Raw genomic sequence first — 17,130 nt, 5'->3', positions numbered from 1 at the left:
TTCCACTTGTTCTTCTAGACCACACTGCACTAAGCCTTTGCTAAGTGGTTCCCACTTCATCCTTTTCTTTGCTGGCCAGAGAGAGAACATTCTCTCATCTCTAAGGCTGGAAAGCAGGAAGGCAAAGTTCCACCTGCATCTTTCGCCCTGGCCTGGTCTCCCTGAACAAACCGTGCCTGAAGGATTTTGTCTAATAATGGCCCTGACGCTTACACAAGTCTAGACTGTCAGCTTCCCGAGGGAAGGCTGCTGAGAGCTGGCTCTGCACAGATTGGGGGCGTCTCCCAAGTGTTCAGAATGACACGGGCGTTTTTGACCTTGGTCCTCTCCCGTCGTGTGAGCCGGACTCGGGGCTTAGGACACGAGTGTGGAGCTCTGCCAGAGAACTCGGTGGTCCAGACCCCTACACATTCCCAACACATGCATACTTGCACTCACATCCTGAGCACTTGTAGGGTCTGCCCTGGGACAAGCCCACAGGTCAGGAACCTTCTAGCCCACTCCGGGTGGCCGGGGTCTGAGACCCCCACCCCCGCTTTCGCTCCCCGGCGCCTCCGCCCAGCCCCAGCGGCTCCCCGGGCGGGGCGGGGCCGGCGGCGGGAGGCCCCTCCCCCGGGGCGGTCCGGGGGCCGGGCGGGGGGCCGGCGGGGCTGGGGGCGGGGCGGGCGGGCGGCGCGGGGGTGTCCCTCCCTCCCTCGCTCTCCCCGGTAAAGTCTCGCGGTGCTGCCGGGCTCAGCCCCGTCTCCTCCTCTTGCTCCCTCGGCCGGGCGGCGGTGACTGTGCACCGACGTCGGCGCGGGCTGCACCGCCGCGTCCGCCCGCCCGCCAGCATGGCCACCACCGCCACCTGCACCCGCTTCACCGACGACTACCAGCTCTTCGAGGAGCTCGGCAAGTACGGCTCGTCCGCCGCCGCTGGCCCCCCACACCCTGCCCCTGCCGCCCGGGCGCTATGCGGCTCCTCGCCCCGCCCCCCGGCCCTGCACCGGCCGCTGCAGCGCCCCCTTGGCCCGCCCCACCCCCAGCCTTTCCCGCCAGCCGCCTCCCGGGGCCCCCTCGCCCCCAGCTCCCTGCCCCGCAGCCCCCTCCGCTCCCTGCAGCAGCTGCCCGGACTGCTGCACCCCGCGCTGCCGCGGGGATTGCAGCCCCCGGAGCGCTCCTGGGCGCCCTCCAGCCCCGCCCCTTCCGCACCCTTCAGGCGCCCTCCCGAATCCCAACCCCGCCTGTGTGCTGCCCCCTCCCCACTCTGTTCAAGAGCTCACTCAGCACCCTGTCCCATGTCCCACGCGCCTGAGACTCAGGACCCTCCCCGGCCCTGCAGCTCCAACCCTGCTGCGGTGCCCGGGTGTGGGGGATGTTTGGTACCCGGCCCCGCCCCCGGCTAGTGCCGCTTCCAGGATCCAAGCCCCGCTGCTGGGCAGTGCTGCGGCACCCCCGTCCCCTCCCCCCTTCCCTGCAGTGGTCCCGGGAGCCGCGCGCCGCAGCCGCAGCATCCCCCTCCCCTCCGCACTGAGCTGGCCGCTGCACCAGCCCCGGCCCCCCACCCCCACCCGCGGCGCCGAGCCTGGCCGCTGCAGCCCCCGCCCAGCCCGCCCCCCTAGATGTTTCCGGGGCTGGAGCGTGCGAGCTCTCATTGAGGGGTGGGGGGCGTGTAGAGGGAAATATCATGGGGAAGGGGAGTTGTTGATGTCTGAGATCCACAACTGGATCCTCTCTTTCCCCGTTGTCAGTTGAGCTAGGATGCAGTGGGATGAAGCCGGCTGGGGGGATTTGAGTCTCACTTTCCTCCCCATGGTTGAGGGAGACATGTATTAGAAAGACATACCCTCTTTCTAATCTCTCCTTCCCCTACGCCAACTCTTCCTGCTGAGAAAAGGGCAGGGTCTCTTCCCTTCTCGGGTCTTCTTGGCTGGGACTGCAGGGCTGCTCGTGAGATGCAGCAGGTGTGTGTTTTAAGCATCTCCCACCAGCTCTTGACGCACAGCCTGAGGTTAGGGCTGTTGCTTTACCCAGAACTAGATGTGGGCGTGGGAGTAGGGTGGTCCTCCACCCACATCTGTTGAGCGTCCTGCAGAGGCCACATCCTCTGCCCCAGGTTGGATGGTAATAGTCACTACACTGGTGTGTGTGTGTGTGATTTTGACTAAAGGTCTGGTGATGGGAGCATCACTGTGCTCAGACCTGAAGTGTGTTTGTGTCACTCTGCTCTGCTCCGTGTCCCAGTTCTTTCCCCCTTCTCCCTCCAGGGGTGCTTTCTCTGTGGTCCGCAGGTGTGTGAAGAAAACGTCCACGCAAGAGTATGCAGCAAAAATCATCAATACCAAGAAGTTATCTGCTCGGGGTGAGTATTCCCCATCTCAGATTCTCCCTGGGGTGCCTCCAAGGGCTATGGGTTCTTCTGAAGAAGAACCAGCAGTTGGGGCTTGTGGCTTTAGCTCTTGGAGAAGAGTTGGAATTTCACGGTGGGTGACCTTTGAAGCTAGGCAGAGAATTATACAGGGAACAGAGAGAAAAGAATGAAGATGTGAGAGATGTTGATTGCTGCTAGGAGGAGTGGTCCCTAAAGGCTTAAGGGAGTTTGGTTTTTATGGAGGGGGAGGATATCGGGAGTGGTGGGTGGCTAGCTCTTCGCTTGGGGCATTTGGAATCTCTGTGTTTGGGGCCGTGGAAGCCACTCCGGGCTTGCACTAGTCCCTGTGCCCCGGTGGTGACTTAAGATGGAAATGCAGTAAGTGAACAGCTCTGAGAAACCCAGCCTCCCCCTGCCCACCAGGCGGCAGAACAGACTCCCAAGGGAAGGGAATCTGTAAACATCAAGGGAGGCTGCTACTGGCGAGGGCTTCTCGGGAACAGATCCTGCCAGATGAACTTGATTGCTTTTTTGATCAAATTACAAAGTTGGTGGTGCAGCAGCAGATGCAGTCTGTCCTGGGTGGAGGGTGATGCCTCATGGTCTGGAAATCTCAATGGCCTGGTCTGAGTACGAGCAGCTGGGCCTCAAGATCTGAAGATTGTGAAGGCCCAGGCCTGAGAGCCTAACTTGTGAGATGCTCCCAAGTGCCTGGGGCTGGATCAGGCCCTGTGCCTCACACCTTGAACCTTCTCTCCCTACACCTTGTGCTGGGTGCTTGCCAAAAGTCAACTCATCTGATAGGTATAGAGCCAGCAATGTGAAGTTCTCTTCATAGGTGTGGCAAGTAGGGAGGTATGTGGATGGGGCAGGTCATCCGAGAGCTGCAAGGTGTAGCCCTGGGACAGAGGTTATAAGACTCAGAAAAGAGTTAAGACCGGGCAATAGGATGCCCTGGAGAAGATGCGGGCCGTGACTAGGAATGACCTGGGCGTCTCTGGACTAAGAGATGTAATACATGTCTCTGAGCATTGGAGAAGCGATAAACTGACAGTGGGCTTCTTGTCAGTTATTGTGGGACCTCTTTAGCAGCGCTGTGTCTGCCTCCTGGCTGGGAGGACCGCCATCCAACCCTACAAGCAGGGGTTGACTTGCTGTCTTCCTTCCAGCCCCTGTCTCTTGCTGTTACTCCACATTGGCTATTAAGTTGACTTATTTGTTTGTTTTCTTTCTCTCTGGGTACCTTGAGTCAGAAGCGATCATTGTCATAGAGATATGTGGGCAGTCAGATGCCCTCCTCCTTTGGGGAGGGGGGGACAGTGCAGTGGGTTGGGCTCTTTGGCAGACATCCTCTGGCCAAGGATGCAGGGTGCAGGCAGGGATGACGGTTTGAGAATGGATACCTCCCCGTGCCCACACAGCATAGCCCGTGTGCATCAGTAACCGGGCTGGTGTCTGGTGTCTCCAGTTAATGATGCAATGCTTTGCTTTCCCGGTCTCACCGCTGTCCTTTGACCCAGGGGTGAGGGTGGGAGAGACAGCTGCGAGCTGAACTCTAGGGTGAGGAGAGCTGGTGTGGTGACTTTGTGGAGGTGCCTGCCTTAGGCTATCTTTTTCTGTTCCTTTCCTACCTACCTGAACTTCCCTAACCTGTGCAGTCAGGTCCCTTTCCAGGCTTCACCTTCTTTCAACCTTGTCCCATCTTTCCCAGCTGATATCTTTTTTCCCTGCCCAAACTGGATGAGGTTTTATTTCCCTTTGATTTTTTTTCTTCAAGAAGATTCTTGTGTAAGATCATATGCTTCAGGCAGCAGCTCCCCCTCTTGAGATGGTTATGCCAAAACTGGGGCTCTGTTGTGTGGCCTATGTGCCAGGTTAACTTTGGGACAGAGGCCTGGTCCTGGCTGGTAGGTACAGATGCCAGCAAGAGAGGTCAGGGATATGTAAGTGCCAATACTGTTTGGAGATTGAGAGTGGGAGGCTGTTGTCTTGGAGATGGAGGGAGTCATCTGGGGGTTGCACTGGAGGTGTGGGTGTAGGGGATTTGAGCTCCCAGGGAGGGTTGGGCCAGGGTGCCCACTAGGCTAGTGCCCGTGGGGTTAGTGAGTGAAGGCCGTGGCGTTCCTGCAGCCTCTCAGTTTACGCTGTATATTTTATAAAGGTGCAGTGGCTGGGGCTGGGTTTCACTCATCGCTGTCTGTCTGTCTAGGGCTCCACAGGTGTTGGATTTCTGTGTCTGGGAATGTGGTGGGCCCACCAGGGTCATCCATGAAGGTCTGAAGGGGGTTTGCTGAGTCTCTCTGCCTGTTCCTTTCTCGTCTGTGGTTCTCTGTGCTGCAGAGTGAAAGAGAGAGTGTCAGGCCGCTTCTCCTTGCCACCCGTGGTGACGTGGCCCGGGAGGCCTGGGGAGAGATCATCTGGTCTTCTGGGGGGTCAGCTCTGGACAGGAATCCTTTTGCACTGTTGTTTCTTGTCATGGTGGCCTGGGGGGCCCATGATGGTGGCTGTGCGGCAACGTAGAGAGCTAAGGTGGCTGAGTGTTGAGCAATGTCTTGGTCTGCGGGTCTGTCTGCGTAAAGTCACTGAAAGTCACATAATGTCACTCCATTTGCTTTGGAACAGCAATAGGTGTGGAGTTGAGGCTCTTAAGGGAGCCCGTGATTCCAAGCTTAGCTCTCAGCTAGGCTGAAGGAGGCATTTAAAATAGGCTTGGATGCAGAGCTAGTGGGCCAGGTGATGGCAATGATAAGTCGTTATTTTAAGATTTAAGAGCACCCCCTCCCCCAGGAGCCTGAGCCCTTATGTCTTCTTTTATTTTTAAATCTTCAGATTCCCTTCTTATCTTTATTCATATGCATATAGATTTTCACCTCGTGGAACATAACATTTCATATCCCACTCTCTTGCTTATATCCAAACCATTTCCCATATTGCTACAGTTGAAGGGCAAATGGTCCTTTCTTTTTTCTACGTAGTTTAGGATTTATCCTTGGAGCAGTTTACATCATAAGAATTTTCTCTATTTGGACCATTTATCTGAATTCCAGTTGCTTTCACTGGGAAGGGATGCTTAACCTTACTAAGAGGTGCTATGGGAAACAATATTATGAAATCTGTTAACAGCATTTGCCTTGTTTATTTATTTAATCTGTATACCCCATGTGAAGAAATTTCTATTGAAGTTAAATGTAAGCAAAAGCCTTCCCCTTCCCCAGGACCTGGGAGGTAAGGATAGGAATCATATCTGTTTCTTTACATATATGATTGATACATATTGCTACAGGGGCGTGATGCATATTGATAGAACAAAGTGCCTGATACATACTGTGCCTCCGGTACAGGTTGAATGAATGGACTGTGTAACCAGCCAGATTGCCTTTTGGCTTTGGCGCTCAGGAAGCTCATAGCCAAGTTGCTGGAACCCTTGTATCCTGGTACTGGCTTGGATTCTCTCTTTCTGATCCGTGGACCAGTCTGTAGTCCTGACACAACTGTAGGAGAGAACAGATGAAGTTAAAGACTTGTGCTTGGGGAATAAGACAGGTGGGAGATATAGGAAGATATTGCAGCTTATCATCTTCCTTCCCTGTCATAAACAGCCTTTTAGGGCAATGTCAGGACTTCCTCTAAGCAGCAGTTTTCAATTTTAGTGTGCAGGAGGATCATTGTGAAGACTGGTTAAGAATGCAGATTCCTGGGCTCTATCCAGAGATTCTACTTCGGAGTGGAGCCTCAGAATCTACACTTTTAACAAGTGCCTTAGTGCATTTCATGCAGGTGGGCCCTGAGCCACTCTTGAAGAAATGCCGTCTAAAAAGCGACAGCCGTGACAGTTGCTCTTGCCATACTCTTTGATATTTACCAGACACACCTTGGCCCAGCCTTCTCCAGGTGGTGTCTCTGCCACTCTGTGACCATCAGTGCACATGGACTGTTCTGCAATTAGGGGCCTCTTCTGAGCCCCCAGATTGGGGTGTCAGTTCGTGTCCAAGGCTGTGGCAAGCTGAGAGGCTGTAATTGTGGCATGTTGGCCACCAGAAGGGCAAAGGCTGTGCCTTTCTTGGTCCAGCTGGCCCTGGGGACTGAAATAGGATCCCCCCAGGTGGTGCCAGCTGAAAGTCTCCACCCCCTTAGTGTTGGCCTGAGTAGCCCCCATGACATTTGTGTCCCCTGTGGTATCTCCAAGCGAGACTTTCCTGTTAAGGATGAAGAGAGCGGAGGGTGATGCAGCAGGGAGGGAGGGGCAGGAGGAAGAGAGATCTATACAGCACTGGAACACCAGGTCTCTGGGACTTGAAGCATTTAAGGAGGTTAGATCCAAAACGGTGCTTTCCTCCTGAGGATAAAACAGACTGATTTCTGTTGACAGAGAAGTGAGCATCCTGTATAGAGGTGACTGAGCTCCTCTGACTCTCCCCGCTGGATGAGGAAACAGCCTGGAGGCCCCTTCCTTGTGCTAAGGGTCGGTTTCATCATCCAGCCATGCTGTGAGCTGTGTGATTTAGCTCCTACGACACTGGCCTGCTGTCCTGCCCACCTGCCCCTTCCCAGAGTGATTTTGGGTGCTAGCATCATAGGGTGGTGATGCAGGTTGGAAGGGGCCCCATCCTGTAGGAGAAGCCCCTGCTTGCTTCTTGCTGCTTGCTCTGGGCCCTTGTCAGGAGCTGGGCTCCAAGCTTCTAGGCTGTGATGAAACCCTAGAGGTGAGTGGCTGACCCCATTCTCTGCCGAGGCTGGAGGCAGAGAAGGGGTGGAGTGGGTGTGACCAGCTCCTGCCCCATCTCTGAGTGTGCTGCTCTCTGTACAGCCTTGGCAGGCTGACAAGGGCCTGATCCCATGGGTGCCAAATGGGTGTTGACAGGAAGAGATGGGCACTTTGCACCTTTCGAGTGCCTCTCGGCAGAAGCCCTCTGTCTTCTGTCCATGGGCCGTACAGATCTCCCTTATGGCAGGTGGGGAAACTGGGACGCAAAAGACTGGTTTGTTCGTTTTGAGCTGTAGGCATGCCAGTGATATTGCCAGTGCTCAGATCCCAGCATCTTTAAGCAGTGTGGTCATTTACCCTTTAGCTCTTCCCTTTAAAATACAGATTCTGGATATTTTGTTTCTGTGCTAAATCCTGACAGATTACCTCCACGCCTCTCCATCTAGACCCAGAGCTCAGAGCCCAGAGGAGCAGATCCCTCCCTTCCCCTGACTAGGTCTCGCTCTTGTCTGAACATACCTCTGTGGGTAGAGACCGCGCTATGGTAGGGATGTTTCCAGCCACTTCCCCCCCAAACACCACCTCTACTTCCTGGGCCCTATCAGCAGCAGCAGCTTCCCATCTGCTCCCCTCTTCTCTCCTCCCTCTCTTTCCCCTCCCCCAGCTTGCTGCTGCCCTGGGAGGAGCTATTTTTAGGGGCTGCTTCCTGGGATGTTTTACTTGGGGCTGGTTACCATGAAGGAAATGTCACCAAAACAGTGGGCAAAGGCTGCAGGCACCCAGAGCCCTGCTGGGGGCATGGAGAGCTCAGTGGCTGACCCTGTTCTGGCCTTGAGAGTGTCCAGAGGCAGAGCCTTGCCTTCTTGGGGCTTGCTAGTGACCCCGTGGGGATTTTCTCTGTCCAAATTGGTTTGGGAAGACTTTCACTATGGGCCTCTTCTTGGAGCCTCTCTCCTTGTCCTCCTTAGTTAAAGCTTCTCTTAAGATCCAAAGACCAGAGTAAGGCTCAGGTCTTCGTGTCACCCAGTTAAAACTGCTTGAGTTAGGGCTGAAGAGAAGGAAAGGACACCAGTTCAAAGGACAGAGCCTTGAAGCTTCACGTGGGGACTTTTCAGGCCCCATTGTGCTGTATTCACAGCCCTCAGCTAGTCCCCAGCTGTATGAATATGAAGGAACGAGAAGCTGTGGCCCCTGCTCTTATGTGATACACACTTTTGCTCTTAATTGGGGACTTTGCACCTTTAGAGTGAGATTCAAAGAGGAAGGGCTGTGGCATCACAATGTCAGGGTGAGGTCAATGGGATTGTAGCTTGGGATTCCCAAGGCCAGGGGCTGTTTATAAGCAGCTGGGGAATGTGGATTATGACACCAAATCCCTGCACTGCCTTTGTCTCTACTCCTCTCTGAGCGATGCCTCAGAGGGCCAGGAGGGGGACAGCAAGGGACGCCCACAGAGCATCTGAACTAGGTGGGCTGTGGGAAGCTTTTCCTGACCCATGTTGGGACCACAGGCCCAGACCTTTGAAATAACTCCGAAAAGTTGAGGATGGCATTGAGATCAGAACTTGGGGAGGGTCCCCATTGCCAGAGCAGGGTTCTGTGTCTTTTTCCACTTACACTGGGCTGTATGTTTAGGTGTCAGCAGGATCTTGGTTGAAGTCTGTGCTAGCATTCGTGGTTTTAGAGACGTCACTAAATCAGCCGGTGTGTCTCTGCAGGGCTGTGGAGAACCTGGCTGGCTCTCCCTGCGCTCCATCCTGCTGGGGCAGTAAAGTGAGTTGGAGTAGGCATCATCCCTCGGGGTGCTAGGGGAGAGGTGTTTCGAGGTCTCCTCGCTGTCTGCTTCCTCTGCCCTGCATCTGGTCACTGCTTTGCCACCCTTCTCGTCAAGGGTGTTTAGCCTTTGTGGTGCCCTGACCCAAGTCTTAAGCTCCTGTGCAGAAGGCGGGGGAGGCAAGGGATCCTTGCGTCCTGGATCCTTGTGTCCAGGGCCTGGCCGTGACCTGAGGGTGCCGTGACCTATCAGGAAGGCCTGAAGTGGGATCTTGATAACGGCCGCTTCTGCTTTCTGCTCCTGTTACCACCTCTGTTCTTGAGGGGGAAATCCTTGCAGAGGGCTGTGGTTGGAGCTGGGCTGAAGGCCGGCAGGGGTGGGTCTCTCCATGGCAGTAGCACACAGGCAGGCAGGAAGTGGCCCTGTGCAAAAGCGGGAAGTGGCTGTTGTCAGACAGGAAGGGGGGGCTGGGCCGTGTGAGGGGGTGGGGACGAGCCCGGTCAAAAGGTGGGTGGGAAGAGGGTCAGCCTTGAAGAAGGTCTGGGCTGTTCTCTAGGAACACAGCTCAGTGGTCACTGGAAGGAGGGGTGTCTCAAGGGAGAAGGCCGCCTTCATGACAGGAGCACTGGCTGATGTGTTATGTTAGCACCTTGGGATGTCAAGCCAGGGCCTGGACCTACCACTGGGAACCAGGCCAGGTCAGTGGCCTTAGCCCTTCGGGACTTGGGGATGCTGAGTCTCGGACTTCCCTGGTAGCTCAGTTGTTAAAGAATCCGCCTACAATGTGGGAGACCTGGATTTGATCCCTGCATTGGGAAGATCCCCTGGTGGAGGACATGGCAACCCACTCCAGTATTCTTGCCTGGAGAATCCCCATGGACAGAGGAGCCTGGTGGGCTGCAGTCCATGGGGTCCAAAAGAGTCAGACACGACTGAGCGACTAAGCGCAGCACAGCACAGCATGCTGAGTTTATAGGGCAAACCCTGCAGCTGGAAAAGATGCTCTGCAAACCTGACTTGTTCCTGAAACATTGCCGCTGCTTGGACAGAGCCTGTGCTCCTTCCCAGACACACAGTGGGCAACAGGACAGGAAGTGAGGGGAAAGGGACAGGAGACAGCAGCTGCAGATGTTGGGGTGCTGGCCGGCTGAGCGAGGATCCTCGTGAGGAGGCAGGGAGAGCGTGGTAGGCAGAAACCACACGGCTCATTGAGCAGAGTTTCAGGATGGCAGGGCGCCACAGCCCATAAGGCTAGGGCCGAGGACGACCAGGGCTCCCACAGACAGTGGCTTTAACTGGGCTGTCCTCTCTCGGAGGTTACCCCACTGGTAACCTTCCCCTGCAGGCTGCAGACACCAGTGGGCCCCACCCAAATGGGAGGCTGTGATGGAGCCAGGTTGAGGGCTTGGTTAGTGTTCCAAGACCCTGTGATTGCCCAGGCTGATGGAGAGTGGGTCCAACTCTCTCGTGTCTCTGCTGATGGCCTTGGGCACAAGCCCAGCCTGGGAGACTTCATCTGTCTTACTGCTGGACCCTTGGAAAGGAGGCTCTCCCTGAGTGCCAGGCACTGTGCAGAGCGTTTACCCAAATACATCATTTAAGCCACAGATATCCCTGCCTTCATTTTAGAAGTGAGGAAACTTTTTCCCAAGCTATGTACCCGGCTCACTCTGTCACCTCCGTTCTATCACATGTCACCTCCATGCCGAGGCTGTCCTTGACCATGTGGTTTAAGTGTGCACTCTCCCACTCCCCTGCTTTATTTTTCTTTATTGTACTTGCCATGACATCTAACATGCCATCCAATTCTTACGGTCTGTCCCCCGACCAAGCTCCACTAGGATGTCAGCTTGATGGGTGGGGACTGTTGTCTGTTCTGTTCACTGCTGCATCCCCAGCATCTGGAATAGCACCTATTGCATAGTAGGCCTCAGTAAGTATTTTCTGAATGAATAAATGAGACTCAGATGGGTTTGGAACTTGCAGCTCTAGGACTCCATCTGGGGCTGTCTGACTCAAAACCAGTGGGTTACTGGCCAGACTCCATAGCTGAGGGTCAGAGCAAGGACCACGGCACAGCCTGGGGTTCAGAGAAGGCTTGTGCAGGATGTGGTACTCAGCTCTGTGGAGTTAGGGTCAAGCTGTATGACTATCTAGGACCCTCTGGACCCTGGGCAGCTCCTTCGAGGAGCTGGGAGTGTGATTGTCTCTTCTCTTCCCACTCTGAGTCACTGATAAAGCCAGAGCTCTCTTATTTTTAGTGCCGTTGCTGTTGTGGAACTGTAACCATTAGCCAGTAAGAGACTTAAGGGAGGAGATAAACATTAATCTTCTGGGCCTTCCCCTCAGCTGCCACCTCCGCATCGCAGGATACTGCTCCCCTGCACCTGGCTGGGCAGCCGAGCCCGAGAGTTGCGGGTTGGAGGGTGTGAGGTGAGTGGTGAGAGAGAGGGCCGGGGGGTCCTCAGCTTTAGTGTGCCTTGCTTGGTATCACTATCCCACGACCAGGCGTGGGGAGGAAGGTGGGGTCGCCCTGGCATCCCCCAGTCAGGTCTGGAAGAAGCAAGCCCCCTGTCACCAGGCAAGGCTAGTGCTGCTTCCTCAACTGCACTGCCTTCCGGAGGTCCTGGCCCCAAGGGGTCGCAGGCAGTGTGGGATTACCTGGGGCTTTCCTGGCTGCATCCTGGTCAGTCATCATACCGAACTCGAGGATGGGACAGAAGGCCTGACCCAGATCTGTGGGCAGCTGGGATAGATTAGCTGGGCAGCAGGAACTAATCTCTGCCTGTCCTTACCTCCTTCTTCCACAGAGCAGAGCCATCCCTAGACGGAACGTTTAGGACAGAGCTGAGGGTGAGACAGTAATATGAGCTCCTTCTTGTCTGTACATTATCTCAGGCAGGCCTGGGTTTGAATTCGCACTTCTCTCCCATTCCCGGTGTAGGACCTTGGGTGACTTACTTAATTTGTCTGGGCCTGTTTTATCATCTGTGAAATGCGGACAGTCAGTGCACCTGCCTGGTAGGATGGTTGTGAGGGTCACGGGAGGCTTTACAGAGGCTCTTTGCTGTTTAGGTAGAGGTGGGGTGGGCACAAGCCCCTACCAAGGGACACAGGAATCACTTGGCAGGTATGGAAGGGACAGTGCCTGCCTGGACCTGTAGGAGTTGGGGTGAACTGGACTGTGCCCCTAAAGCCTGGAGTCTTGACTTGATGCTTTCATTTTTCCTGATCCTGTCATCTTAGCATAGCAATGGAGAAAGAGGGCTCTGGGCTCAGACCACCTGAATCTGGTGCCTGTTGGTGTGACCTTGGGCAGGTTACTTGAAACTTTTAAGCCTCAGTTTCCTCCTTTGCAATGTAACTGGGCTAATCAGGTCCTCCGTTTCACTGGGTTTCTGTGAGGATGAAATAAGATTGTCTGTGCCTCTGCCCAGCGTATAGTAAATACTTAATAAAGAATAGTTTTTACTAGTACTGTCAATGTTATTGATAAACCATTATTAAGCCTCTGATATGGAAGGAACTCTAGAAAGCATCACACAGAGAGGTGCCACTCTGAAGAGTCTGTGACCGAAAGATAAGTGATTTAAGTGTGTGATGTGAGAATTTGTAAGAGGTGATGTGGGAGACAGGGCTGGGTCATGGGGAGAGAAGTCACAGTCTGCTGGGAGGAACAGGGAAGACTTTGTGAAGGAGGTGGCTTTGGTGGAGTTTAGCAAGTAGAGATGGGGGGTAGAGTGGCTGAGGCTGCTAGGCTACCTTGTTTTAAGCAGTAGCAGCCTCTCTTTCTGCTGCCTGGAGCTCTGCCTTCCTCTAGAAGGAATCAACTACCACATCTTGCTTAGATTTGTGGGCTCTTGGATTCTGGTCATTTCACCAAAGCAGCATAACCCTAGAACCTGCGTGGCAATAGGTCAGAGCTCCCAGCAGTGGGCAGCCAAGCGGGTCCTGGGGAGAAGCAGGATTTCTGCAAAATGGGCATCATAATACTACCAACCTCCAAGAGTTGTTTTGAGACTAAATTAAAAGATGTGTTTGCCTGGTGTAGAAGTAAGCACTCAATAAACTATCTTTTTTTTTTTTTTAAATTATCATCAGTCTCCATTGTCAGCATGATTATGTTTCAGGATTGCCATGAAGACTGCATTAGAGAATATATGCAAAACTCCTAGCACAGTGTATGTTCGTGTAGTAGGTGTTCAATAAAACTTAGCCATTATTAGTATTTTCAACAAGGAACAGATTCTGGACATCCTGGCCCAGTGAAATCCCTGCTGTGGTGGAAAGAACACCAGAGTGTTAGTTTAAGACTTGGATTCAAATCCTGGCTCTGCCACTCACTAGCTTGGGAAGCTTTCCTAAGACTCTGCTTCATGGGAAAAGGTTGTCATTAATACCTGTCTTCAGAATTGATGTGACCTACTATGTTAATTCAGCAAATTGTTTAAAAAACAAAGGGGGGGGGGGCATTGTAGGTGCCTGAGAATTGAAGGCATATGAATAGGCAAGTGGCCACAAATAGAATGGATGTCTGATAGCTTTTGTTTTCTCTCTTCCACTTTTAGATCACCAGAAACTAGAACGTGAGGCCCGGATATGCCGACTTCTGAAACATCCAAACATTGGTAAGTGCCCTTATATAGAGCATGTCTTGGGCATTTTGTAGAAGGTGGAGAGAACAGAGATCCACTGTTTTTGTGTGGGGAGCCACTTCTGTCCCTGGGCGTCTGCCTGGTGTCTTTTTTTACCCAGGCAGGATCGCAGCTCAGAATTCTGGGGTGTTCTAGTTTAGAGACCTGAATGTCTCCCTTCCTGTGTGCCATCTCAGGGCTGGGAGTGAGGTATCAGAATGTGTTTCAGGCTCCCTTTCTTCCCCTCTCCTTCCGTCTTTGGGCCGAGGTCCAGGTCTTCGGCGTGTGAGGCTTGGGGAGTAGCCTGCCAGCATCCCTCACCAGGGGCCTTCCACAGCCATCATAAAAGGGTCCACACTTTGTTTCTGGACTTGAAAGAGTTTTGTTCCTTGTTGCGGTATCGTGCGCACTCTGGGGGTTTCCATGGTACTCCCGTTTGTATTCCCCGGAGCCAGGAGAGCAAGCTGCCCACCCGCCTGGCTTCCCTGAAGAAGGGGTGGTAGGAGCCAGTCAGCCGGAGAAGGAGAAAAAATTAAGAGGATTTCTCCCTGCTCCCACCCTGACTCGGGGGACAAGAGCACATTGTTGGTTGTTCTAAAGCCTGAGGAGGTTTGCCTGCCACAACCCACTCTGGCTCAGTTTTACATTGTTCAGCTGAAGTAGTCTTTGCCAAAAGCGTTGGCCCCGATTTGGTGCTTCTCTCGGAGGGGACAGGAACTGGGCTGGCTTCAGTGTCTGAGCAGAAACCCCAGGCTTGACTTGAGGTAGAAAAGCAGGGAACATCTCCTTGGTTTTCCCTGAAAGCTCCAATTACCACAAAGGACAGTGAGTTTCTGTGCTCCTCAGGCACGGCGTAAATATTAGGGGTGCTCCAGAGGCTGCCCACTCTGCTGGGCTGGTGGCTGGCACTGAGGTGACTTGCTGAAGTTCAGTGCTCCCTCCCAAGCTCCTCAGCCTCCAGCTTCACAGGCCCAGGACTGGGATTTTCACCATGAGCTCTGACACGGGAGAGTGGGGTCGTACTCCAGCCCGAGGGGAAGGGAGCTCTGAGGTAACCAGGACTGAGGCCATGCACGGCTTTGTAGATGGCAATCAGCAGCTTGGCTTACACGCGACACAGATTGGCGTAGCTGGTGCTCAGTTCTGCCTGGTGCGGTCTTCCACGAAGCCGGCACCTCTCAGCCCACGAGTCCTGGGCTGGGAACCCCTGCCCTCTCTGAAATACAACCCTCACCTGAAAACAGCATGGTGGGGACCAAATTGTCACCTTGGGTAGGAGAGAAACAACAAGAGGAACAGCTAAAACAGCAGTCACCAACTCAGGCATGTTTTGTTTGGCTCGCTTAGTGGTTTAAAAATATTTTTATTATTTGCCAGTATTTTAAAATGAGATTTCACATTTTGAAAAAAAAAAAATCTATTTCCCAATCTTTCAAATCAGAAGGTTTGGCTTTGCCGAGCCCACATCCATGCATGGCCAGAATCAGCTGGACCTGGGCAGTGACTGCCCCCTTAGCCTGCTGGCCACTGTCTATACTGTTAAGTTAACTTTCTACTGCTTACCTGGTACCTCTAGGCTTTATGAGCTTGTCACTCTGAGCTAGCAGTGCCAGAACAGGAGGAAAAAAGCGGGGGGGTGACTAAAGCCATCCACAAGCACAGAAGCGTTTTGGTGTTCCAGTCCCAGGTCTCAGGGTCTGAGGACAACAACTTCCTTTCTCTGCCTCCCAAGTGAGCAACTCACAGAGCAATGATGAACTGCCCCCCCTGGAGGGAGGGGACGACAAAGGGTGGGGTCGATGGTGCAAGAGGTGGAACCACGTCCTTGCTACCTGCAACATGGGTGTGGCTGACCACAGAAGGGTCAGGGTAGGGTAAAGACAATTGAGAATCAACCCAGAAGTACAGAACTGGAATTCTAGCTGGAAAATACCCCAGCCTTCTTTTTCTGTGCTTTCAAAAATTAGATATACACTTTTGAACCTTTTAGACTTGACTTGGTTTGGTAGCCCTTTTTGCTTTAACCACCAGTCCCCAGTGCAGAATCAAGGCAGATGGAGGGACTGTCTCCCCCAGCCATCTGCTCTGTTAGGGAGACAGCAGGACCCAGGGAAGGCCAGGCAAGGCCCTCTCCCTTTGTCAGCATCTCATTGCCTGGAACTGTGCTTCCATTTCATGATTGCTCCCAGACCCTAGGGGCATTGGTCTGAGGCCCTGTTTTGGGGTCAAGGGAAGGGAGAGGAAAGGGTGAGTAGTCAGGACCATGTCCTGGGAGAACGATTTGGCCAGGCTGTCCATCCTCTGGTGGGAACCAGGACCCCTAGAGATGAGGGGGAGCTGTGGGTCCAGGAGATGGGGGTTGCCATGGATCTTGACCTGGCTTGTGGCAGAAGAGGAGCCCGTTTTGTCCCCTTAATTCGCTATTCCTCTTCTCTCTCCACTGCTCCATCCTTCAGAGTGGTGGCCCTTTTGGCTTTAGCTTCTAACTCCATCCCACAGGGATACCAGTGGACCAGCCCAAGAGTGGTGCAGAGTTGAGGAAGCAGAGAGCACGTGGTCCACCCCTGATCACTGTCAGACTCACCGGCACTTGCATTCCGAAGGGTATTTGGTGCAAGGAGCCAGGCACCCCCAGTTTTTTACCTTGATAGATACTCCACCCCAGGATTTGAAAGCCTGTTGGAAGAGTAACCTGTAATGTAAACCATGGTGTCTGGGTGATAATGCTGTGTCAGTGTAGGTTCATCAGTGGTGATGAGTGTGCTTCTTTTGTGGAGGTGTTGACAGTGGGCGAGGCTGTGCGTGCGTGGGGACAGCGGGTAGGTGCGAGCTCCTGTGCTTTCCTCTCAGTTTTGCTATGAACCCAAAATTGCTTTAAAAGATAAAGTCTTTTTTTTTTTAAGCCTGTTGGTTTTGAGGCATAGTGTAGAACCTAAAACAGCCCTGGGAGAGTGGCCAGAGGTGCAGAGTTGAGAGGAGGAAACGGCAGTAGTGCTGATCGTCTAGAGTCTGAATGAAGTGTCTTCTACCTGTGATCTGCTTGCTCCCTGCTCTGAATTCCTCTAATGAATAGACTCTGTCTTCCTTCGTGCTGAGCTGCCCCAGCAGTTTCGATCACAGCCTAGCATTGTGGTTTAGAGCAGAACTTGTCAAACTTTCATGTGCTTGTGAATCACCTAGGGATCGTGTTAAAATTCAGATTCTGATTCAGTAGGTCTGGGGTGGACCTGAGCTTCCCCGAGTCTCCAGAAGCTCATGCTGCTGGTTCAGCATATGGAGAAGCAAAGGTCTGTGGCCTTGGTGTCCAGTCCTCGAGGTCTGGATCTGGGATTTGCTGGGCAGCTGTGACCTCTGGCACATGATTTTACTTACCTGTGCCTCCGTTTTGTCATCTGTGCCTCTTAACAGAGTTGTTCTGAGAAGGTTGAGCAAGTGAACGAGGCCTAGGAAATCGATGGAGGTGATAAAACTGGAGATTTCAGCTCCCAGAAGTAGTCCCTCCAGCCCCAACTCAGTTCCCGCATGTTATTCAAGCCTGGCTGGCTTTTACCTTGGGCCCAGGCCACACACAGCTAATAAATAGTAAGTGTAGCAATAACAGTTGCAAAGAAAGAGATGGAAACCTTGGGGCATAAGTGAGCAGCTCCCAGATCCATGCCCACCTGCT

At 53.5% G+C, this 17,130-nt stretch overlaps 1 protein-coding gene across 18 annotated transcripts in view; it reads left to right on the top strand.

Annotated features, from left to right (window-relative positions):
* The first annotated feature begins 680 nt into the window (after nt 1-680).
* Nucleotides 681-17,130, top strand: part of CAMK2G (calcium/calmodulin dependent protein kinase II gamma) — a 54,968-nt gene continuing 38,518 nt past the window's right edge. For 6 of the 18 annotated variants that reach the window (XM_070470854.1, XM_070470857.1, XM_070470861.1 and 3 more), the window contains exons 1-3: nt 687-895; nt 2,247-2,341; nt 13,398-13,457. In XM_070470854.1, coding sequence (XP_070326955.1) covers nt 831-895; nt 2,247-2,341; nt 13,398-13,457 — 220 coding nt within the window. In that variant the 5' untranslated portion in view covers nt 687-830. Of the gene's footprint in view, nt 896-2,246; nt 2,342-13,397; nt 13,458-17,130 lie in introns of all 18 variants that reach the window. The other 12 variants (XM_070470860.1, XM_070470864.1, XM_070470865.1 and 9 more) reach the window with 6 other exon arrangements.

Source organism: Odocoileus virginianus, chromosome 7 (assembly GCF_023699985.2).
Source record: "Odocoileus virginianus isolate 20LAN1187 ecotype Illinois chromosome 7, Ovbor_1.2, whole genome shotgun sequence".
NCBI lineage: Eukaryota > Metazoa > Chordata > Mammalia > Artiodactyla > Cervidae > Odocoileus > Odocoileus virginianus.
The sequence above is the reverse complement of the archived record's forward strand: the minus strand, read 5'-3'. Positions and strand labels throughout refer to the sequence as shown.